Source organism: Tachysurus vachellii, chromosome 3 (genome assembly GCF_030014155.1).
Source record: "Tachysurus vachellii isolate PV-2020 chromosome 3, HZAU_Pvac_v1, whole genome shotgun sequence".
Classification (NCBI taxonomy): domain Eukaryota; kingdom Metazoa; phylum Chordata; class Actinopteri; order Siluriformes; family Bagridae; genus Tachysurus; species Tachysurus vachellii.
In genome coordinates, this window is record NC_083462.1 from 31873862 (window position 1) to 31898861 (window position 25000).

General features: G+C 41.3%; 1 protein-coding gene, 1 long non-coding RNA gene and 2 other non-coding genes across 5 annotated transcripts in view; 1 reads left to right on the top strand and 3 right to left on the bottom strand.

The window, feature by feature from the left end:
- Positions 1-6778: 6778 nt before the first annotated feature.
- LOC132843463 (uncharacterized) lies at positions 6779-11455 on the bottom strand. Its single transcript, XR_009648115.1, has 6 exons — positions 11396-11455; positions 10726-10786; positions 8419-8467; positions 8259-8314; positions 7916-7992; positions 6779-7278 (listed from the first exon to the last, which is right to left on the bottom strand). It is a non-coding gene; the product is annotated as an uncharacterized LOC132843463 (long non-coding RNA).
- LOC132843749 (small nucleolar RNA SNORA26) lies at positions 8070-8190 on the bottom strand. The gene has a single exon (XR_009648276.1). It is a non-coding gene; the product is annotated as a small nucleolar RNA SNORA26 (small nucleolar RNA).
- LOC132843750 (small nucleolar RNA SNORA26) lies at positions 10866-10993 on the bottom strand. The gene has a single exon (XR_009648277.1). It is a non-coding gene; the product is annotated as a small nucleolar RNA SNORA26 (small nucleolar RNA).
- The window catches only part of usp46 (ubiquitin specific peptidase 46), a 16845-nt gene continuing 3234 nt past the window's right edge, over positions 11390-25000 (top strand). The window contains exons 1-5 of one of the 2 annotated variants that reach the window (XM_060866793.1): positions 11390-11499; positions 11987-12167; positions 18635-18715; positions 22753-22966; positions 24094-24332. In XM_060866793.1, coding sequence (XP_060722776.1) covers positions 12132-12167; positions 18635-18715; positions 22753-22966; positions 24094-24332 — 570 coding nt within the window. In that variant the 5' untranslated portion in view covers positions 11390-11499; positions 11987-12131. Of the gene's footprint in view, positions 11513-11986; positions 12168-18634; positions 18716-22752; positions 22967-24093; positions 24333-25000 lie in introns of both variants that reach the window. The other variant, XM_060866792.1, reaches the window with a different exon arrangement.

The window sequence follows — 25000 nt, forward strand, 5'->3', positions numbered from 1 at the left end:
CATATAGTTTAAATTTCCCCTAAGTGGGAATGTGTGTGTGTGTGTGTGTGTGTGTACACTGTGATGACATTTACATGTACTGATTTTGGCAGATGCTCTTATCCAGACTGACTTATAGAAGTGCTTTGAAGTCTCTATCAGTGAATATACCCTAATCCTGGGTCACTAAATCAGAAGAAATACAGCAAGAAAATGATGAACAGGTGTCTAATCAGGGATGTGTTCCCGCTTTGCAGGATGTCGAGCAAATCCAGATCCAACGTGACCCTAACCAGAATACTCACATTGCTGAACATGAGTGATTAATCATCAGTCATTACTTCCACATTCGAATTGAACTGTTTAAAATTCCAAATAATAAGCGTATTTTATATTAAGTGCAATTAATAATCTTTATAAGTGAATTGGAGGGGGCACGGTGGCTTAGTGGTTAGCACGTTCGCCTCACACCTCCAGGGTCGGGGTTAGATTCCCGCCTCCGCCTTGTGTGTGTGGAGTTTGCATGTTCTCCCCGTGCCTCGGGGGTTTCCTCCAGGTACTCCGGTTTCCTCCCCCCGGTCCAAAGACATGCATGGTAGGTTGATTGGCATCTCTGGAAAATTGTCCCTAGTGTGTGAGTGCGTGAGTGAGTGAATGAGAGTGTGTGTGTGCCCTGCGATGGGCTGGCACTCCGTCCAGGGTGTATCCTGCCTTGATGCCCGATGACGCCTGAGATAGGCACAGGCTCCCCGTGACCCGAGGTAGTTCGGATAAGTGGTAGAAAATGAGTGAGTGAGTGAGTGAGAGTAATCTTTATATTAACCTTTTTGTTTATGGGATGTTTATTTTGTGTAAAGCTGCTTTGAGACAATGTCAATTGTACAAAGCGCTATACGAAAAATAAACTTGAATTGAAAATTGAATTGAATATAGTCTTAGTCTTGGACATGTTAGTCTTGGGATAACGTGGGCATCAGGACCGTACAAGATCCCGTGTAATAACGGTTGCTATAAGAACGATATACATAACGTTGATATAAACTTCAAAACCTTTAGAGAAAATGAATCCACACTTGACAGCACTGTAGTATAAAGTTATTTAAATAATCTTTGCTTAGATTTATTTTAATAAAATGCCACAGACATATTTTCTAGATTGCATCATTCAGCAATCTATTTAGACGAACCAGTGCTCAGACGTATCATTAGCCTCGTGTGAAAATTACTGTGAAGTCGCTTTTGTAAAAGTGCATCTGGTCTACATCCAAGCAGCTGTGTGTTTTGGGAGCAAACGCAAAGGAATTGGTCCAGAGGCCTGCATTGTACTGGAGCAAAACAACGTTAAGTCTGCAGGAAGACGGTAACGGAGCTGAAAGCTTCAAACGAAACGTGGAACTTCTCCATGTGACCTGCGTTCACTCACAACACTCTCTCTCTCTGTGAGGGAGATGAATTCTCGGTTTTTCAAAAAGGAATTGGGGAAAACACTCCGTAATTCATCTCTTTGTTCTTCGCTTAACCTGAGAAAGGTCAGACGGTGTTTTACACAGATGTCTACTGACACACTTCAAAAGAATAGTCAGTGTGAGAGGGAGAAAGTCAGTGAGAGGTGAAGTTCATGTGCATTTGAAGAAGAAGAAAAAAAAAGAAAGGCAGTGAATAAATAATACATGCTCTTAGTGTCTGTAATACAGATGAAGAATGTTTGGAGGCCTACACACGGGATTCTAAGAGGATTTTATTTCTGCTTGTATATAAATTTTCTATGAGCGTCAGGTCAGTACTTTCACACAGGCTGCGTCTCAATCGGCTTCCTAGGCCACTAGTTAGGGCAGGAGGTTTAAGGGCAATTTAAGTTCTGTCACTCTCAATCTGAAAAGCCATGTTTGGTTCCAAAAAATTCCCAGAGTGCACCACAAAAACCAGACAGCATCAATGCTCGCAATGTTCCTTTACTGTAAATGACGTCGTTGTAGAGATGTAAGTAGCTTAGCTTAAATTAGCATTGTCGTAACTCTTCTTATGTTAGCGATTTGATGTTCTACAAAAGGTTTAATCATTTAAAAAAATCCCCTAGCCTACAATCCTGTTTGAATGATCATGGCAGAAACACGTGTGACTAAGTTAACACGTTTATATGATGTATACAACTGAAATATTTGATATGTTTGGGTTTTACAGTCACTGTGTCCTTATACCAGAGTCCTAACTCGAGTCCACCGGGCACTTAGGGAACTAGAGAGCCGATTGAGACACTTTTTTGTCCTTAAGCTATTTTGTTACAACTTTAAAGGTTCGCTTAGGATCATTGTCCAACTGGAAGACTGTGATCAAGCATCATCAAAAGGACCAATCAGAAGCTGCAAAATGCATGACCAAAATTTCTGGAATCTTATAAATTGTTTAAAGAGACAGTCAGTGTGGTGTATGTACACTTTTGACCCATTGGAATTCCCATATAGTGAATTCAATTAGTAAATTGATTAGTCTTTAATCATTTGTTGGGGGGCACGGTGGCTTAGTGGTTAGCACGTTCGCTTCACACCTCCAGGGTTGGGGGTTCGATTCCCCCCTCCACCTTGTGTGTGTGGAGTTTGCATGTTCTCCCCATGACTCGGGGGTTTCCTCCGGGTACTCCGGTTTCCTCCCCCGGTCCAAAGACATGCATGGTAGGTTGATTGGCATCTCTGGAAAATTGTCCGTAGTGTGTGATTGTGTGAGTGAATGAGAGTGTGTGTGTGCCCTGTGATGGGTTGGCACTCCGTCCAGGGTGTATCCTGCCTTGATGCCCGATGACGCCTGAGATAAGCACAGACTCCTCGTGACCCGTGACTCGTTCGGATAAGCGGTAGAAGATGAGTGAGTGAGTGTAGAATCGTGTCTAAACGAGGAGGCTCACAAACCTGACCAAGTTACACCACTTCTGTCAGAAGGAAGCACGGTGAGAAGCTTCTAGAAGGTGACTTTTAACATTTTATTCAAGCTCAAACAATTAAAAGGCAACACCACCAAATACACCAAAAATAAGATGAATGTAAACTTTTTACCTACTAAACATTTTTACAGAAATAAAAACCGCAAAACAAATTGTAGCTATTATTATTTTGGCTTTGTAGAAGCCAACATTCTGTTTTCCTATTTCAGCTTAGACAAAAATTTATAAAATTTAATGCGGCCTAGGGCTTTCGAGCCACATGCACCAAATTCGGATATGTTGTAAACCCTGGTCTGAAGTTTGTTGCTATTACTTTTCTAAGCGATCCGAGTACCAGTACTTCAGGTACCGGGTCTCAAAATGGCCTTTTTCCCCATAGACTCCCATTATAAACTTTGGAGGTTTATAACTCGGCAAGCTTTCGAACGATCTACACCAAACTCGACCAGCTCCTTTAGGGTGATACTCTGAACAAAGGTTTAAATTGGTGTACCGACTGGACTTCCGGTTTTGCCGCAGCCCCGCCCCCAAAATATGCAAAATCAAAAAACTTTTTACAACATGGACATGTGACATATCAAAACACTCAGAACAATGAGGGGAACTTCCTCACGTGTATTCTGATGACGTCACGTGATGTCACGTGATGTCACATGAAAATAAAAAATTTTGCACAACATGGGCATGTGACATATCAAAACACTCAGCCCAATGAGGGGAACTTCCTCAGGAGAATTCGGATGACGTCACATGCTCGTCTCCACTTGCCTCCAAATGTTTTGGCACCTTATCTTTCTGTCCACTTGCCTCCAAAAGTAACATTGACCCTTATATCCACTCGCCTCCAAAAAGCACCGGCCTTTGCGAACACTTGCATCGTCAAAGCCAACATCAAAGTTTGTCGCAACGAACTTTACAAATCTAGTTATGAAATGAAATGCCAGTGTGTGGAAATAAAGTAGATAATGTGTTAATTAACTGACTTAACACAAGGAACGTACAGTAACATAAAATGTGTAGAGCTGTGAAAAGTTGAGTTTGAAAGTCTTGTGCTCGGGTCTATGTACATTTTTGGCTTCAACTGTACTGTATTCCAGGACTAAGTGAAATGAACAGTTGGAGCTCGGTGACTGTGCAGGTAGCCATGCCTAAAAATAAACAAACAAATAAATAAATAAATAAAAAAGGAACAATGTGAATACATGCCCAGTACTTTTTTCCAACCAATGCATCAAAATGTATAAAAAATGTCTCCTTTTTTTTTTATTTTGACTCAATTTCAATGAAATTATTATTTGTATAGCGGGGTGGAAATGATCACAAAGCAGCTTTACAGAATTATATGCATTCAGAATATAAACATTTTAAATTGATCCCTAATGAGTAGTCAGAGGTGACGTTGGTGAGGAAAAACCACCCTCCCTGAGAAGATATGAGGAAGAACCTTTGAGAGGAACCAGACTGTGTGTCCAGGGTGTCCAGGTGTAGAAACATCTGCAGTGACCATGATGAGGTCCAGTGAGGAATCAGAGTGGCATTATTGTATCTGCCATTCAGAAAATCGTGTGGATACACAATACCAATGTATTTATTTGAAAATCACTCATATGAGCATTTACACAAGAACTGTGTTATTCATGAAATCCTGATCCACTCCTGAGGTATGAAGAGATTAAACCTCGACTGTAAACCTTGACTTGATCGACTTTAGATATAAACCTGGAAATGAAGATAAATAAAATTATTCTGTATTGGATTTCTTTAGTTAGTTATGACCAAAGAAATACAGGACTGGCTTCAACTCTCATTCATTCATACATTCATTTTCTACCGCTTATCCGAACTACCTCGGGTCACGGGGAGCCTGTGCCTATCTCAGGCGTCATCGGGCATCAAGGCAGGATACACCCTGGACGGAGTGCCAACCCATCGCAGGGCACACACACACACACTCTCATTCACTCACGCAATCACACACTACAGACAATTTTCCAGAGATGCCAATCAACCTACCATGCATGTCTTTGGACCGGGGGAGGAAACCGGAGTACCCGGAGGAAACCCCCGAGGCACGGGGAGAACATGCAAACTCCACACACACAAGGCGGAGGTGGGAATCGAACCCCCAACCCTGGAGGTGTGAGGCGAACGTGCTAACCACTAAGCCACCGTGCCCCCCTCGCTTCAACTCTCAATTAATATTAATTATTGTGAAATAATTTTATTAGCATATACGTGTCAAAAGGTTTAGACTTTACTCTGATTATTCATTTCATGCTCCTAGCTTTTTACTTTGTATGGAGTTTTGTGGGCGTCACTAAATGCAAATGAGCACGTGTGTACGAATACAAAGAAAAACAGCGTTTGTATTAAATCTTGTACAACTAGCAGAACATATTTGGTCAGTTACACAAACATGTAGAAATAAACAGGACCCATAGTCTTTTCTGTTGTTAAGATGCTTCAGGACTTCTTCCTTTTGAACAACGCTTAAAATTCTCCTGGTTAGGTCGTCTTGGATCATTTGGTCGGAACTATATTTAGAAAAGTCAGCAAGATTCACCCAACAGCATAATCGCTAGCTGAACATACCGTCTTAGACGTTCATCTGTGAATCAGATATGCCTTGTAAACAGAGCCATGTGTCTGAAGCTTCCAGTGTCAGATCTCGTACAAGCCAGCATTACATTTCAAATTTCAATCCAGCTGAATCTGCTTCCATTCAGTTCACTGAGCCACAGAAGTTCTGTTCAACAAGTTCGTTTTATTTTGATCAACGATCCTCTGGAGGAGAGTTGCGGTTCAGACACGGTGTTTATCTCCCTGCAACCACACATTTTTAAACTCGAACGTGTGTGACATTTTCTACCAAACATGTACTGACCATATTTTCTCACTCAAACATTTCTCTGGATGAACATTATTACAAAAAGTAATAAAAAATAGTTTCTATAAAAAAATAAAAAATAAAAAAAACCCAGGAACTGCACATAAAAAAACAAAGTGGAACCATTATCTGTCCTCGTCTTATTTCAGTTGTGAAGGTTCTGAATGAGGCAGACAAATTATTTCTTGAAATTTATAAATAAACAGCCCTTTTTCACAGTGTGTAAGAGCTGCATGAATTTTTAGACTCCTGCATCAAAAAAATACCATGTTGTGAAGTCTGTTTAGCTATAAAATGTCAATGAAAAACATTTCCTCTGAATTTGTCCTGTCTAATCACTCTCTCTCTCTCTCTCACTCATCTTCTACCGCTCATCCGAACTACCTCGGGTCACGGGGAGCCTGTGCCTATCTCAGGCGTCATCGGGCATCAAGGCAGAATACACCCTGGATGGAGTGCCAACAGTGTCATTCACTCACAGGACAATTTTCCAGAGATGCCAATCAACATACCATGCATGTCTTTGGACCAGGGGAGGAAACCCCCGAGGCACAGGGAGAACATGCAAACTCCACACACACAAGGAGGAGGCGGGAATCGAACCCCTAACCCTGAAGGTGTGAGGTGAATGTGCTAACCACTAAGCCACCGTGCCCCCGTCTAATCAGTAATCCGGATATCTGAACGTTACCTGGACTAGGACGCTCTGACAAATCTTACACATTACATTGTCGCTTTATTTGTGTACTTGCACTACAGTGGCCTGTGGTAGCCTAGTGGTTAAGGTGTTGGGCTACCAATCGGAAGGTTGCGAGTTCGATCCCAGGTCCCCCAAGCTGCCACTGTTAGGCCCCTAAGCAAGGCCCTTAACCCTAAATTGCTCAGCTGTATAAAAAAAAAAAAAAAGAGATAATGTAAGTCGCTCTGGATAAGGGCGTCTGCCAAATGCTGTAAGTGTAAATGTACTACGGAAACGGTTGTTACAAATAGTTTTTATTGAATAAGAGTTCTCTTACATTGTAAGCTGTTTTTGTACCATCTGTATTTTTATTTGCGAATTTCACCGTACACAGGCACATGTAAAAATCTTTAAATCAGACTTCTCATTTCAGAGGAAAGTCAAATTCATCAGACTAAACCACGTAACCAACGTTGAATCGGTACACGAAAGCAGCACAAAACCAACACAAAAGATATCTTTGGAAAGAAAGCACAATCCTAAAGCACATTACATTATGAAGTACTTTATATAAATGTTTTTGAGTTAGAGAAGTCATACTAACATTATGATACAGGACAGTACAGATACAGGCTTTTACACATTTATTTGTTTTACAGAAAAGATCTAACGACTACTTTTACACATCGGTAAAGACAATGCAGTCAACATCAATCGTTAAATGTACTAGCAGATAAAAAACACGTCTGTGCTGAACGTAGACCTGCTGATCTGGACGTCAGGACGCAGCCACAGCACCTAGTGAACGAGACGTGGAAAAATTGAGCCATCAGAATTGGACTTGGATTATTTTTACAACATCATGATACGTAATTTTTGCTGTCCAAGTTCAATTTGCTGCCTGAAAGAGGCTGTTGATGGAAGATCTTGGTTTCTAGCACAGGATAAAGGCGCATGCAGAAGCCCTTTGACCCAGTTTTTACAAAAGGCTGCTGTATCCCACCGTTATGGCCACTAAAAACACAACCAGCCTTCAGTGGGCAACACATAGGAGGAGCCACTTTTTTTATTTTTATTTTTTAATTAATAGCAAGTTAAATAAAAAGCAAGCTGTCTACATGCTTTCTGACCTCGCTCTAAAACTAGAACTTTCATTAAAATAAATAAATAAAAGGAAAAACTATAAACAACAAAAGCACCTCAAACTTCATTCAAGGATTTGCAGGAAAAGGTTCAATGCCGTTATTCACTCAATAGAAGTCTTGAGTAAATGATTAGACGTTTGTCATTTTAAAAGCTTTTTGGATAATATACTACTAAAAAAAAACAAAAAAAAAAAAAAACACTTAAGCCTAAAATACTGAACATTATTCAGTTTTGCCTTTAGACTCAAAAAGGTGGTAACGATTTTAGAGACCATTCTGAGTTTGCACACCTCCATATTTAACGTGGCATTTCGTTGGTGTTCGTTCGGCTTGCGTGTTCCCTTTCGGCTCCTGTGAACATCTGAACCTGTAGTGACAAGGCGTGAGAAAAATAAGCTTTGGAAATATTTTCTCTTATGAAACATGATAAATGTTTTGAGTAAAGATTGTTTCTCCCGACAGGATCCGAAGCCAGGACAAACATCCCTTGCTTCAGGTTTTTTGAGAGATTTCTTCTTCCCCCCTGTGTTAATCATTTAGGACACTAGCAGTCTTAAATGGGCAATAAAGGGGATAAGACACACATACAAATCTGTGACATTTCACAAAAAGAAATTGTTCTAAGACACTCACCTGTTGAGGTTTGGTGCTTATTTCTAACCAGCTGCTTTTCTACTGAAGTGAAGACACTGTAATAAAATCACATTTAAAAGATTAACTTATTCTATTTTATAAACCGAACTTGTGAAGGAAAATCACATTACACACAGAAATTCATGACTTTAATGCTTACCGTCAGATTCAGCACAGAAAAACCTCAGTCAGGTGGCTGGAAGTCCAGGCTGGAATGAACACCATTAAGAACCATTAGAACTAGAAGCAAGCATTAACACACAACTCAACACCAACAAGCAGAAATTAATTATAGTACACTCAATTATTTGAGACAGTTGACCATGTGTGGTTTAATTTAACAATCAAGATCAATTCATCTGCTCATAATAATATAATAAACAAATAAATCATTCCCCAGATATCCTACAAACACAGGGTTCCCACTAGGGATGGGCGTTTTCTGCAAATATCACATCGAATATTTGAGCTCACAAAAAACGAATATTCGTTTATTTAAATTAAGTTTAATGAGACAGACGTTATTCTTCAGTAACATTTATTATTTCCGTCATTTTTGAACAAGCTTATACACAATAAGCTTAAACATTACGCTACATCGTGTTTTGTAGCTGAAAACCTTTAACAATGTGTGCAAACAAACAAAAAAGTACAGATCAAAAGCAAAAAAAAAAGTAAATAAAGCCGCCTGCAGCAATTAGGCTATTGTACAGAACGTAGCCAAGGCTACATTTAACTTTGAAACTTTTAAACTGTCAGCAAATCTTTTTTGCTTTCTTTCTATTGTTTTACATGTTCTTGTTAAGGAACACAAGCATGTCAACATGATCGTGGGAAAGTCGGCTCCTTAGTCTGTTAACAATAAGGCCGGCTGCGGAGAAAACGCGCTCTGACGGCACAGACGTAACGGTGTGCTAAGCGACTAAGTTTTGTGAAGCGCTTCGTGTTTTCGTTCCACCACTGAATGGGATCCTCATCTGGTGGAATACATGGCTCCAGCAAGAACTATTCCCACTCGTCTCGGCTGGATTCTCTGTAATCATCGCCGAAGAACTGGCTCAGCCTTTTCCGACGAGCTGGCATTGCCGCATCCTCTTCATCGTTGGTGGCGGCGGCTGCATCCGCGCCAAAAATATAGCGAAATTCGAATAGCATTTTTATTTATCGAATAATTACAGCAGACCGAATATTCGAATGTTCGACTATCCGTGCACACCCCTAATTAATACCCTTTCCTTTCTCAGGCCAATGCAATCATGCATGCTTTAGTTTGCTGTGCATTCCCTTGCACATGATATTCAGATTAACAAGGTTAATATAACCTGCTTACTCGTCACCATTTGCTGAAAACATTCGAGCACTTAAACCATTCCTAGCACCTGAAACCGCCAACACAAGACGGCGTCATCCGTCACAGCGAGATTAAACAGCATAACAAAAAACCCGTCAAAACTCGGCGTCCCTGAACAGAGCGCGTTGTTACTAACGTTAATCGTTTTGACCAGTTGTAAACTGTTCTTTAAATGATCAAGAATATTTAAAATTAATAATTTTCCAGGACAACAAGATTTTTTCCAGGACAATTTATGTTTTCTCTCATTTTCCATGTGTTTTCCAGGACTGGAACATTGGTCATTAATTTTCCAGGACACGTGGGAACCCTGAAACATCGTTCAACAACTCATTCGAGATACTGAGAATCTCATAAAACAGGATTCAGCTTTGAGGCAGAAAAAAAATACCACTAAGCCCAAGTAAAACAGTTCTAACATCCAGTCCTGTGCCCTCCTGACCTGCACAGCAAAAATAAACCCTGCACACTAGCATAACAAGCTGCAGCATTTTTAGCACCATTGATTATAAGCAGCAGCCTAATAATAACCTATGGTGTATGCTTTTTCTGTCTTTAAAATGTATCTAATATTTAAGTGAAAGTTGTTTGTACAGGCTTTGTATTAGCATTACCGACAAGTTACGTGTACACACTACACATGCTCACCACAGACATGACAATGACATGACATGTATAAACTGCTGTCATTGAAGTTGATACGTTTTTTTATTCTTTAACACAATACGGTTAAATTAAACTTAGTATTAAAGCTGATTCAAATTTCCACCTCAAAAGTGAGAGGGATTATGGACAGTGTACTCATGGTACTCATTTTCACCCACTTTAACCGCTTTAAACAGAGACGACGCATACGTTTTATTCACAACTTGCTTGATGCCATGTGCAAAGAATTACTTAAAGGAAGATTTGACAGTTTTAGATCTGTTCCCTGCACAGGATCCAGGCGCATGCAGAAGCCTTCTGACCCCAATGTTTCTGCAGGAGGTTGCTGTTTCCCCCTGTTATGGCCACTAGAGACACTGACAGCCTCCAGTGGGCAAAGCAAAGGAGGAACACCTCTAGTTACATGCTTTTAACCATTCCATTAAGGTTATGGATGTCTATTCTGCTTACCCACGTGCTTTTAACATCAGCCATGTTCCATTTATGTAGCACTTCATTTCCATTCCAGCTCCTGTGGAGAACAGGACAGTGTTTTTTTACATCAGGACATCATGACCAAGCATGAGAAATGAAGAAATGCTTAAAGAAAGGGCTGTTTCTCCCGACAGGATCCGAAGCAAGGAAAAAATAAAATCAGCCTTTACTTCAGGTTTTTTGAGAGATTTCTTCTTCCCCCCTGTGTTAATCATTTAAGACACAAACAGTCTTAAATGGGCAATAAAGGGGACTTACATGCATGAAACATAATACATTTGTCCCATGCATTAAATATCAAGAGGAATTAATCACATTATAGTCAGAACACGTGCAACACAAGCTGGATCTGTGGCACGTGTTAATAAAAGATCAACATCTCCATACACGTGCTAGGAGCAACAGATTTAATCCCCAGGTGTGAAACATCTTCAGGAGTAAATATTAAACTAGTAGTAAAGGCATATTTTTATGTTTACACTGCAGGAGGATTTACACCAAACACGTGGTCGGCCTCAAAAAGCTGGCACAGAATTAACACGTCACACATCACGTGCTTCGTGTAACCAAAAACGTGATCAATGACTTGAACGAATCCATCGTTTTACTAACAAAAACTCACGAGCGACCAGAAACACATCCTTACCTTTCGAAAGCAGAGACGAGAAAGACCACGCTGAAGCATAGACACGAGGAAGTAATGAATTGTGGGTTATGCGCATGCGCACGGTGGCCGTGGCGCCAATACGGGTATACAGACGACGTAGGAAAAGTTCAACATATCTGTCTTCTGTTTGTGTTCATGTTTACTTATTCTACATTTTATAAAGAGGCAAACTTTCGTCGCGTTACACAAATAATACATAGGGAATTAGTACCGCGACGGATTCTAAATTTCTGACTACGTAATACGGGTGTCTTTTAAATTTCTTCCCGAAAACATTTCCTGGTTTGTTGTCATTGGTTACAATGCGGGACGAGAAATTTAATTTCTAGTTCCGATTGGTGGATCTGACTGTAGATCAAAGTCAAAGCCCGCCCATTTTTTCTGACATCAACGCAGCAGCTCTGTTAGAGTGGGCGGGGCTTCGTCGGTATGGACTTGGCTGTAGCTAGTTACCTGCCGCAAGCCGTGATGTTTATTATACGTGCTTTCGCATTATATTTTAACATGGTCCACTTACAAAGATCAGAATGAATTGATAAGAATTTTTGTCTACTTTCTGATGGTTTCCAGTAAGGAATAAATTGTGCTGCATGTCAGTGCTCCATCATAACGACTGCAGTTGGCCTCTTGGTCCAAGCTGCACGAGATTCACTGCTCCTGGATTTCCAGTCATGTTTATTTCATAACGATGGCGTCAAGGGGCCCTGTGAACTAAATGACTGTCAGAAATATCGCCTCCATTTGTAATATGGTAAGTGCACAAGATTTAAGTCCATTATTAGTGTGCTAGCTAGCAAGCCCATTGTGTGTGTGTGTGTGTGTGTGTGTGTGTGTGAGAGAGAGAGACACAGTGAGAGACTGTGTGAGACTGTGTAAGAGAGAGAGAGAGACTATTTGTGACTGTGAGACTGTGTGTGTGTGTGTGTGTGTGTGTGTGTGTGTGAGTGTGAGAGAGAGAGAGAGAGAGACTGTGTGAGTGTGACTGTGAGACTGTGTGTGAGAGACTGTGAGACTGTGTCTGTGTGAGAGACTGTGAGACTGTGTCTGTGTGTGAGACTGTGTCTGTGTGTGAGACTGTGTCTGTGTGTGAGACTGTGTCTGTGTGTGAGACTGTGTCTGTGTGTGAGACTGTGTCTGTGTGTGAGACTGTGTCTGTGTGTGAGACTGTGTCTGTGTGTGAGACTGTGTCTGTGTGTGAGACTGTGAGAGACTGTGTGTGTGTGTGTGAGACTGACTGTGTGTGAAACTGTGTGACTGTGAGACTGACTGTGTGTGAAACTGTTTGAGACTGTGAAACTGTGTGTGATACTGTGAGAGACTGTGTGGGAGACTGAGAGACTGTGTGAAACTGTGAGAGACTGTGTGTGACTGTGAGACTGACTGTGTGTGTAACTTTGTGTGAGACTGTGTGTGACTGTGAGACTGACTGTGTGTGACTGTGAGACTGACTGTGTGTGAGACTGTGTGACTGTGAGACTGACTGTGTGTGAAACTGTGTGTATGATTTTGAGACTGACTGTGTGTGAAACTGTGTGTGAGACTGTGTGTGTCTGTGAGACTGACTGTGTGAGACTGTGTGTGACTGTGAGACTGACTGTGTGTGAAACTGTGTGTGAAACTGTGTGTGACACTGAGACTGAGTGTGTGTGAGTGTGAGTGAGTGGGTTTGCTCGCTCCCTGCCCCGACAGACAAGTGCACAGCCTCATTAGTAGATGTCCCAACTAGGTTTCCCAACCCTGGACCTGGTAGAACAAATCCTGTCCTCCATATCTGAGTGTTTTCACTGACTCAACTAGTCACCACACACCGCTTACTAATGCAAAGTGATTGTGTTTGAGCACTAAAATATCCTAAAATGTGCAGGACAGGGGGTTCTGCAGGACCAGTGTTGGGATCAAGTGTACTATGTTTATGGTGTTAAGGTGTCCAGATCCAAGATCCGTGTCAGATCCTTCAGCAGATGATCTGTGATTCCAGTAAGATGTTTAGATTGTTTGTTTATTTGTACATTGTGTGTTGAATGCAGAAACCCTTTAACTTGATATACAGTGCAAACGTAAACTCTGTATCCCATCATTTTACACAAACGCTACAAAATGTGTCTGTCGGTATCATGTACGCTTCTCCTTTCAGTTATCGTCAGATCAGGCTTAGGTCAGTGTTCAGATCTGTATACAAATGCTGCTGATCATCTGTTCCTCATATTTGATTTGGTACAGGTTTTATCCCAGAATCTTCTACTGATGCAACCCTCTGATTTTTATCCATGTTTGGGGCTGGCGCTGGCTTGTGCGGCCGCAGCGGCTGGGTTTTTCCCTTCCTGCGTATGTTGATACCGCAGGATTTTTAGCCTTTAGACCACCATGGAACTAGATCTTAATACTAATGTATGTAAGCTAAACAGAAATACACGTCTTTTGTCTCTTAGGCACAGTTTCACGTCAGGCGGATATCGAGCAAATTAGGCAGCTACGCTTATCTCACAGCAAACACCAAACTGTTTGTTCCAAATTCTTGATTTTTCCATTGTGTGTTAGTCTGGTTCTTTTTCGACAGAGTCTTAAAGGGCCGGAATGTCTGAATGCCTGTTTAAATGTCGCAGTCCAGTCGTAGGGGGGGGGCACATTGACTTAGTGGTTAGCACGTTCGCCTCACACCTCCAGGGTTGGGGGTTCGATTCCCGCCTCCGCCTTGTGTGTGTGGAGTTTGCATGTTCTCCCCGTGCCTCGGGGGTTTCCTCCAGGTACTCCGGTTTCCTCCCCCGGTCCAAAGACATGCATGGTAGGTTGATTGGCATCTCTGGAAAATTGTCCGTAGTGTGTGATTGTGTGAGTGAATGAGAGTGTGTGTGTGTGTGCCCTGTGATGGGTTGGTCCAGGGTGTATCCTGCCTTGATGCCCGATGACGCCTGAGATAGGCACAGGCTCCCCGTGACCCGAGGTAGTTCGGATAAGCGGTAGAAGATGAGAGAGAGAGTGAGTACAGTCGTAGCTTCTTCTGCAATGCTACCGCTTTATTTCCACCGTCTTTGAGATTCTGTAATATCAGTAGGCTTTGTATGAGCATAATGTGCGTTCTTTAATCTCCCCGTTACACAATGCGACGCTTGTATACCTTTTGAGCTGAAGGACAATTCAGGCCTCTAATGACTGAAATACAAACCTTGCTAGAATCAGATTTCCTGAGCAGGAAGAGAAGTTGAATTGCTTTCTCAGATTATTACTGTCGCGTAATTCGCCGTGCAGCTATTTATCGCCAGTCACCTGTCAATCACACCAGTTTCTGCTTGTTCCCTGGACCATGAGTATGATACGTGTTTCAAAATACGTCAGACGGTGGATGGCACTGGTGACCGATTCATCTTTCATTCGCACAACTTTATATTCCAGAGAGTTTTGTTACGATGATAGTGGTAGTGACTAGAGCACCAGTTCAAATGGAAGAGAAGCAGCCTTTCATATGGTACATTACACAGTTAAAGTAGAAAATTAAAAATAGAGAAAGAAGCTTAACACTTTTACTCTATAACAAACCGTGACACTGCACCTTCCTTAACGTCGATTCTTTTTAAATAGACTCCCTGAAGTGACAGAGGAGATGCGATGGCGTAACCCTGTACATGCTTTACACCTGGAGAAATTCTTAGAAGGGGGGGCACGGTGGCTTAGTGGTTAGCACGTTCGCCTCACACCTCCAGGGTTGGGGGTTCGATTCCCACCTCCACCTTGTGTGTGTGGAGTTTGCATGTTCTCCCCGTGCCTCGGGGGTTTCCTCCAGGTACTCCGGTTTCCTCCCCCAGTCCAAAGACATGCATGGTAGGTTGATTGGCATCTCTGGAAAATTGTCCGTAGTGTGTGATTGTGTGAGTGAATGAGAGTGTGTGTGTGTGTGTGTGTGTGTGTGTGTGTGTGCCCAGCGATGGGTTGGCACTCCGTCCAGGGTGTATCCTGCCTCGATGCCCGATGACGCCTGAGATAGGCACAGGCTCCCCATGACCCGAGGTAGAAAATGAATGAGAGAGTGAGAGAAATTCTTAGACAGCAGAACAGATTAAATAATACAGAATAAATATTTCATATCAGAAGATAACTTCTCATTATATGACATGTGATTAACGAATCCCTCGATGAAACACAACCTAAATGCTGAACTGAACATGAAGTGAAACCCTGCACCGTTTGATGCATATTCATTATTCTCAAATTCCTTAACACATCCTATTAGGTGATTCCATACATTATTAATGCTGTGCAAGGACAACTTGTGTCTTACCTCTCACGAATCCACCAAGTTACTGAAAGCGTCTTGAAGGAGAACTGCGCCGGATGATTACCTGGTTTTCTGAGACCGTGCCATAGGATTATAGGAAACGACATATGTGTGATAAACTGCGCAGCGTGATATAACGTTGCAGGACCCAAAGAATAGTGACTAGAGTTTTTGTTAAACAGACAGATATAGCATCAAAATGTGTGACACTAATTAACCTCTGCTTGTCTCTGATGCCAGAGCAAGTGATTCATTTAATTACTTATTGAGTTATTGAGTCAGGGGATTAAAAATCCATCCTTAGCTGCTGAGAGTCACCTTGACAATCTTCAATGTTATTTTGTCTGGGAAAGAAGTGCGATTACGTAACGACAGGCGTCCGATCAGAAACGCGAGAGAACAAGAGAGTGCCGTATAAAAGAAAAATGTATTAAAGTATGACAGATTTTTGGCGATCTTGGATGATGATGTTGATCTCCTGTACAGTCCTCTTCAAGTCGGTCCGCAAGTTTCTAATAGAATTTGGATCTGGATTCGGACTGTGACATTCCTAAATGATGATCATCTTCCGAAGCCGTTTCTTTGTTGACATTGATTTGGGTCATTATCGCGCTGGAAATGTTCTTGCTGAAGTCTAAACGTGTAACCGAAGACTGCGGTTGGTATTTGGAGATATTCCTGATTCCCTCTATCATGACTAGAGCCCCAGTCCCATCTGAAGAGACGCAGCTATTTAATATGATGCTGCCACCACCATGCTTCACTGTCGGTAAGGTGATGTTTAGGACGTTATCTGACGTTGTCTTTACTCCCATATCTGTTAGAATTCTGCCCAGAATGTTCTACCTTGTCTTATGGTTTGGGGTGAGTTCTTTTCTCAGAAAATTTTTCTATCTAACCACCTTTCCCCAAAGCCTAGATTTGTCAAGAACATGAGAAATAGTTATAACATCCAGGAAGTGAGCAGTATTTGTCAGATATTCCTGCAGTTCCTTTAAGGTTGCCGTAAGTCCCTTGGCAACTTTTCTAAGAAGTTTTATTCTTGTCCTTCCGTCTGTTTTGGAGAGATGTCCGGTTCTTGGTGATGATTGATAGCTTTCTGTACATGCTCTTTATAAACCAACTCTTTATAAACCATGAATTCAGCAGTCATGAGGAAACCTAGGAGATGTCAAGAAAATCCTACAGAAACAGCTGATCTTTATGTGAGGTGAATGACCGTCACTTCAGTGAGGACAATTCATTCATTCACTCATCTTCTACCGCTTATCCGAACTACCTCGGGTCACGGGGAGCCTGTGTCTATCTCAGGCGTCATTGGGCATCAAGGCAGGATACACCCTGGACGGAGTGCCAACCCATCGCAGGGCACACACACACACACTCTCATTCACTCACGCAATCACACACTACGGTCCCTCAGTGAGGACCAATTTTCTGATAATTACTTAATATTACTAATAAACGTTTTGACAGTTTTTTTAGACGGTCAATATGCAAAATAAATGTTAATTTAATAACTGTAAACATGGCAGCAGCTTATTTATTTCCTCGTCATCAGGAATATTTGGACCGGATCCCAAGCTGTAGTTGATGTCATATTTATTTAGGCAACTTGCTCAGTGTGGTCAGATGCTGTTTGTAATGCAGCTTTGAATTCTCTTTGAATTTGTATAAATTGCAGCCAAAATTTAATCCACACAAAATATTCTTTCATGTTTATCTTGTAATAGAAATGTTTCCCCAGAGTTTCACATGCACAATAATATACATTCACTATTGCAATGTTTTTGACTTGATACTTGTAATATATCATCTAGAAGACAAGTCAGAAATGATCTGCAGTGCCAGCTCAGATTTTTTTCTAAATGCAGGTTGATAAGATTGCAGGTAAGGGGGTAAGTCATGCTGTCATGCTTGCACTTGACTAGGCGGTGAGGGTCAGGGTGAAAAGAGTCTACGCAGTAGTTCCTGCTTTGCAGAAAAGTGCATACAAATTCATTCACTCACTCATTTTCTACCGCTTATCCGAACTACCTCGGGTCACGGGGAGCCTGTGCCTATCTCAGGCGTCATCGGGCATCAAGGCAGGATACACCCTGGACGGAGTGCCAACCCATCGCAGGGCACACACACACACACTCTCATTCACTCACGCAATCACACATTACGGACAATTTTCCAGAGATGCCAATCAACCTACCATGCATGTCTTTGGACCGGGGGAGGAAACCGGAGTACCCGGAGGAAACCCCCGAGGCACGGGGGGAACAGTGCATACAAATGAATGATTCAATTTCTAAACATTTAACAACTGGACTTTGCTAAAAATTGCTAACAAAGGGCTTGAAATATGTGCATGTAAGCTATAAACTCCATATTATTTTCTACCCGTAGGGCACACTTGCCCTTTTAAAACTCCTTGAGATGCCAACTACAAATACTTTTGTTGTGCAGTCACAAGAGTATGAGTCTTAACCATTATGGTTAAATACATAACATTAGATATGTGACCTGAGAAGAGGATGTAATATTTTTCTTAATGGATATTTACATGCCATGCTTCTGAGGTAAAAAATTTGACCATGGCTTTTCTAAGCTTGGCAATTACTTGGATATTTATAACGACTGCTGAGGCTAATGGAGTGTTTTCTTAGGCTGTGTGTAATACAGCCTGTTTTAGCTCTGGTACTTTAGATTTAAGACACCATTAAGCCCAAACAGTTCAGACTGGGAACAAAACATATTCACTGTCACGTTGGCATATGTGCAGACACTTTTTTTTTTGGCTTCATCTAGTCATCTGATCTCCGTTTAGTGGAAGCTCGGTTTGATATTTCTGTGAGACCGTGTGTGTATAAAATGATCTCTCAGTGTTTAACTTGTGATCGAAATGCTGATTATTTGATGATTCATCTTTTTCTCTCTGCTCGTTTTTCCCTCCTCAGGGCACCAATGCCTCTGCTCTGGAGAAAGACATTGGTCCAGAGCAGTTCCCCATTAATGAACACTACTTTGGATTGGTCAATGTGAGTATCATTCAGTCCTCAAGTTTTCTGATTAAGTCGCATATTTGTACAAGAGCCAAAGCAATTAACAGAGTTTTGTAGACCATGTCCACGTTTTGGCCCAATACAGCGAAACCTTGCACGCGAATGCATTGCATGGAAAATATTATCTTATCTCTCCATGTGCGTCATGTGAATTGTCTGGAAATGTACAGTTAAAAAAAAAAGGTTGTTTATTGGATTCAATTACTGAGCGCTTCAATGACATACGTAGTGTTTAAGGACGTTTTTTCTTTTTAATGGATGAATAAAATAAATGAGGATGGTAACACGTTGTTCTCGGGCAGGTTGACATCGGAGCTGTTCAATGGAGGCAGTGCAATCAAAGCCTCATCACACAACCAATTAAGGAATTACGTACAGTATTTCTCAAACACTCCAGGGAGCTTTGCCTCATTCTACTCCACTTTACTACAGTGAGAAGTCCATCGACGTTTTTTACGCTAAACTGTTTAACCGACATTAAAAAGCATCGTTTTAAACAGTGTTTTTCGAGAGCTTTAGCGGAACTCCAGTGGATTTCCCTTCTGCTTTATTTTAGCGTGTCGGAGTTAATGAATAGATATTTGGTTTTATTAATACTTTATTTAGCCAGGAATGTCTCACTAAAGCCCTATTCGGACGGGATTAGTTTTACGTGGGGACGTGGAGTAATGCAATTTTACCTCAGGACGTCTGTAATATTAATTGGCCAATTCGCACGGGACAAGACATCTCAGTAAAACTAGCAGAAGTGGGAGGGGTAACTCGCTTTACGCACCACAGTAACCTCCTTGTCGTCATGTGCGTATGACGTTGCTTCCTGTTATCACGTGCGCAAACAGACAACATGGCGCCTCCATGCTTGCAAAACGCGCCAAAAACTACTTTTAAACAGGAAATGACGGAATTTTACCGTACATATTTACAGCGGGTCTAATCGGACGGGATTAGTATTACCTGAGGTCATTTTTCCGGACCTTTTTACAGAAGGTAAAAGTCGCCGTAATCTTTACTGACATTGTCCGTAATGATTACCGAGATGGCACATTCGGACGGGACTAAAATCACAGAGAAGCTCTGGTAATAATTACTTTACCCCCACGTCCCCACGTAAAACTAATCCCATCCGAATAGGGCTTAAGACACAAGATCTCTTCTTGAGTTTTTAAGATAATGGTATTAACTCTTTTCATGCCCCAGCAGTGTACAAAGAGGAAGCAGAAGAGATTGCTAAGAAGAGATTCTAAGAAATTGCTAAGAAGAGATGAAAAATCCTCTGTTGCTCTTGTTGCTAGAGGCACAGAGGGCCTTTTTACACTTCATGTGTTTTCTCTGATCCGATAGCTGTCTGATTTGTTAAAACTCTTCCATTTACATTAGGCCACATAAACGCGTCTCGGCGAATCGGATATCGATCCGATCTTTCTACTCCCGCCCAAAATGCTAATATATTTTACCTCGTTTCCAGGGGTAATTGAAATGGAACACAGCTTTGTTGTATGCGGTTTTCAGAATGGAATCAAAAAGAAGACGAAAAATCTTGTTATGATGGTTATGCTACAAAAAAACAACGTTTACTGTTTGTTTCTGGCGCGACGCACAACTCGCGAGTCACCTGCGAGTGACGTACTTCCGTTTGGGAGGAGTATAGCGCTGACGTATGTGGCTCGAACAACCACATTCATTTACACCTATCCAGTTTCATCTGAAATGCGTCCCAGACCACCTCCTGAAGTGGTTTGAACCATCGCATTTATGTCCGTCTCGAAACCGTTTCGGAGGGCATTTAGACCTGGTCTTTTTACCATCGGATAGCTATCGGATCACAGAAAACGCATGAAGTGACCAGGTGTAAAAAGTATAGAGGTTTTTTTTGTAGAGCTTTATATATATATATATATATATATATATATATATATATATATAATGTGTATATATATGTATATATACACAAGAGAGATATATAATATATATATGTAGATATATTAATATAGATAATATATATATATATAGAGAGAGAGAGAGAGATTTTCAACGGTAGTAATGTCAGGGAGAAAAAACATGGCCGCCACCACGCCCATCCTTTGTTAGCAACAAGCTAACTGTGAAGAGCAATGTGTTATTATCCAAGCTTAAAAGAGTGAACTTTAGTGTCAGTGTTAAAGATTTTGCAAGTAAATAAATATATGTTGAGTAAACACTTGTATACACAGGATAACTTGTTAAAAGGTAAGATGTGAGGCCTTGTTTACAGCTGATGCTCTGAGCACCCATGTTGATTTGAGGTCATTTGCTGAACTCAAAGTTAAGGAGAATATAACAAGATTTATTCTATTTCATTTTTATTTATTTTTTTTCACTTCTTAATCAGAATTTAGAACTGACTGAATTTAGAAATTACTGAATTTAGAAATGACTGAATTTAGAAATGACTGACCTCCAGTCAAATGTAGCATTGCAGAATTAAACATAAAGGGTTAGGATTGATTTTCTTTCCTTAAACAACGAAGCTTGTGTTAAAGTCACTTATTCCACAGCAATTTGCAATATGCTGTTTGATTTAACTTGGAATTGGAAAGTCTTGAGTTCGGAATTCTGTCGTATTATCCTGTTATCCATCTCACGTGGATGCCTCCTTGTTCTTCTGTTGCTAACGGTGATAAAACGGCTAGTTGTAAGAGTTCTACACATTTACAGCGATGACTTGTATATACAGTTGAACTCCTTTAATAATACTACTGTGTTAGTAGAGCTGCTCTGTTTGCTGTTGATGCAGAGAGCAACTCGTCCCCTAACATTCCCGAGACTAAACTTCTTGTGGGGTCAAAAGGCTTGTTAATGGTTTCATTTTAATTTTGTACACAAGAGTCGATATCTGATTCGTTTGCTGCTCTGTTTTCTCGATGCACGTAATATACGAAGCAATAAGCGAAACAACATTGAACTGAAATGATAAAAATCTCAATAACAATCAGTAGAAAATCAGCAGTTCTGTGAAGCCAAGCCAGTGCTGCCTGTTGTTACTGTACTGTTTATAATGAGGGCAGCTCCTGATTTCCTCTGGCAGGGAAAGTCTCATTTTATTATTACTGATGATGTGGGTTTGATCACACAGTTTCTCTCTCTCTCTTTTTTTACTCTCTCTCTTTTTACATTCTCATTCTCTCTGTCTCTCTTTTCTCTTTTTACACTCTCTCTCTCTCTCTCTCTCTCTCTCTCTCTCTCTCTCTCTTTTTACATTCTCTCTCTTTTTTTTACTCTCTCTCTTTTTACATTCTCTCTCTCTGTCTCTCTTTTCTCTTTTTACATTCTCTCTCTCTCTCTTTTTACATTCTCTCTCTCTCTTTTTTTTTACTCTCTCTCTTTTTACATTCTCATTCTCTCTCTCTTTTTTTTACTCTCTCTCTTTTTACATTCTCTCTCTCTGTCTCTCTTTTCTCTTTTTACATTCTCTCTCTCTCTCTCTCTCTCTCTCTCTCTCTCTTTTTACTCTCTCTTTTTTACATTCTCTCTCTCTTTTTTTTACTCTTTCTCTCTCTCGCTCTCTTACATTCTCTCTCTCTCTCACACGCTCTCTCTCACACACACACACTCTCTCTCTCTCTCTCTCTTTACTCTCTCTCTCTTTCTCTCTCTCTCTTTTTACTCTCTCTCTCTCTTACATTCTCGCTCTCTCTCTCTCTCTCTCTCTCTCTCTGTCTCTCTTTTACATTCTCTTTTTCTCTTTCTCTCTCTCTCTGTTTTTTCAACTCTCTTTTACATTCTCTTTTTTTTCTCTCTCTCTTTCTCTGTCTCTCTATTTCTCTGTCTCTCTTTTACATTCTCTCTCTCTCTCTCTCTCTCTCTCTCTCACACACACTCTCTCTCTCTCTCTTTCTCTGTCTCTCTTTTACTTACTCTCTCTCTCTCTCTCTCTCTCTCTGTTTTTTCAACTCTCTCTTTTACATTCTCTCTCTCTCTCTCTCTCTCTCTCTCTCTCTCTCTCTCTCTCTCTCTCTCTCTCTCCCCTTCTGCAGTTTGGGAACACGTGCTACTGTAACTCAGTGCTGCAGGCGCTGTATTTCTGCAGGCCGTTCAGGGAGAGCGTGCTGGCCTACAAGACACAACAGAAGAAGAAGGAGAACCTGCTGACCTGCCTGGCCGACCTCTTCCACAGCATCGCCACCCAGAAGAAGAAGGTTGGAGTCATCCCTCCTAAGAAGTTCATCTCTCGCCTGAGAAAAGAAAACGGTGAGAGGAAAGTGAAAGTCTGTGCGTCAGCAGATGGTGGGGTTCAGGGTTCGGCCTGCTGTAATTACAACACGGCTGACTCAAACCCCTGAGACGACGGGACAGTGAATAAACAGCTATGGTGTTTATTCTGGTTCCCCACAGCATTTATATTCCCCATGTTTGCGTTATGAATAACGTTGTTATCCGAGCATCCCATGTTTACGAGCAGCAGGACCCAAATGCGTGGAGTTGTTGTGGGTTGAAACCTTCTGACAACTGAAAACACTTTCGATGTAGAGAGCTGGTCTGGAGCTAATAGTAGGGTGTAGTGAGTTACAATTAAACAAGGACCAGCTCAAGCTGACAGAAGTGCACATAGAAGCCAAAGCTGTAATTTTCCTTATTGACACTTGATTAAATTCTACGCAGCTCTTAAAGCTCTTACTCCAGTATCCTTGGTGTTGGGACAAGCCCAGATCGTCACACAAGAGAAAAGCAAATCTGCTCCTTTTGGACAGATATTATACCAAAGTACTGAAAATGTCATTGTTTTGTGTAGAAATGTGACGTGTAACGATGAAAGAATAGTGCATCTGTAGTGTAAATGCCCTGCTGGTGAATTTGCACCTGACCTTTACGTTCAAACAGTAAGCCTTTGTGTAATATGGTGTATTTCTGGAATGTGGAACAGGTGTGTGTGTGTGTGTGTGTAAGAGGTATGAAAAGATACTTGTTCTCCTCCTTCTCTGACTCTCTCTCAGTAATTGAATAATACTGGCCTCTGTCAGAGAACAATCAGTCAGCTGACTACACACTACACACACACACACACACACACACACACACACGTACAATGTGATCACAGTTTTAACACTGATGACACTACAACACTCTTGTGAAAATATTATAATATGACATCACAAGTTGGTTTTTTTTTTTTTTTTCTTCACTCCAAAAAATAAATGTTATGAAAATATTTTTTAAACGTTGGGGAAAAGAGTTCTTGGTTCTTTTTGAGTCACACTGTATAAGAGCTTACATGAACATTACGTACATCTAATGAAAAAATGTATGTTGTGTAGCTCAGCATTTTTCAAACTGTCATTAAAGAGTGAGTGTCTCTGTCTCTCTGTCTCCCCCTACAGACCTGTTTGATAACTACATGCAGCAGGACGCTCATGAGTTCCTCAACTACCTGCTGAACACGGTGGCAGACATCCTGCAGGAGGAGAAGAAACAGGAGAAACAAAACGGTCGGCTGAAGAACAACGGAAGTACCGTCACTGCCGAAACGGAGACTGAAAACAAGACCGAGTCCACGTGGGTGCACGACATCTTCCAGGGAACGCTGACCAACGAGACACGCTGCCTGAACTGCGAGACGGTGAGAGCTTCTCTGTCAGACCTCCATCTGTGTCAGTGTCAGACCTCCATCTGTGGTCATTTCAGTACTGACTGAGGCTCTTCAAACTGTTTAGAAACTATTTGTTAAATATTTCCTATATAAGATTTTATTAACCCTCACTGACGTGGAGTCGTATCACTAGATTCAGAGTCAAATAAGCATAAAGTGTCAGATTAGATTCGTGTCAGCAGAGTAATCGGATTACATAACAAACATTCCGTTAGTGACTTGAACAACAAAATCCGACTTCCTTTTTACAACCGAACAGATTCACTGACACAAATTTATTTTAACTTGAGCAAAAGCAATCTGCTCGATTTGTCTGGTCTAAGTGACATGTGCCAAATGTATTCGCTGCATTTCTTGCTGGTTTTTATATCACTTTGGGTGCAACGCTGAGGTCAGAGTTATAACCAGGGTTGCCAGGTCTTATCCAAAATAAACTACAAAAAGAATTTCCAACGAGGCAGATAGAAAGAAATGATTTTGCTCATCTAATTGTCTGTCCGGGGGGCACGGTGGCTTAGTGGTTAGCACGTTCGCCTCACAGCTCCAGGGATGGGGGTTCGATTCCCGCCTCCGCCTTGTGTGTGTGTTCTCCCCGTGCCTCGGGGGTTTCCTCCGGGTACTCCGGTTTCCTCCCCCGG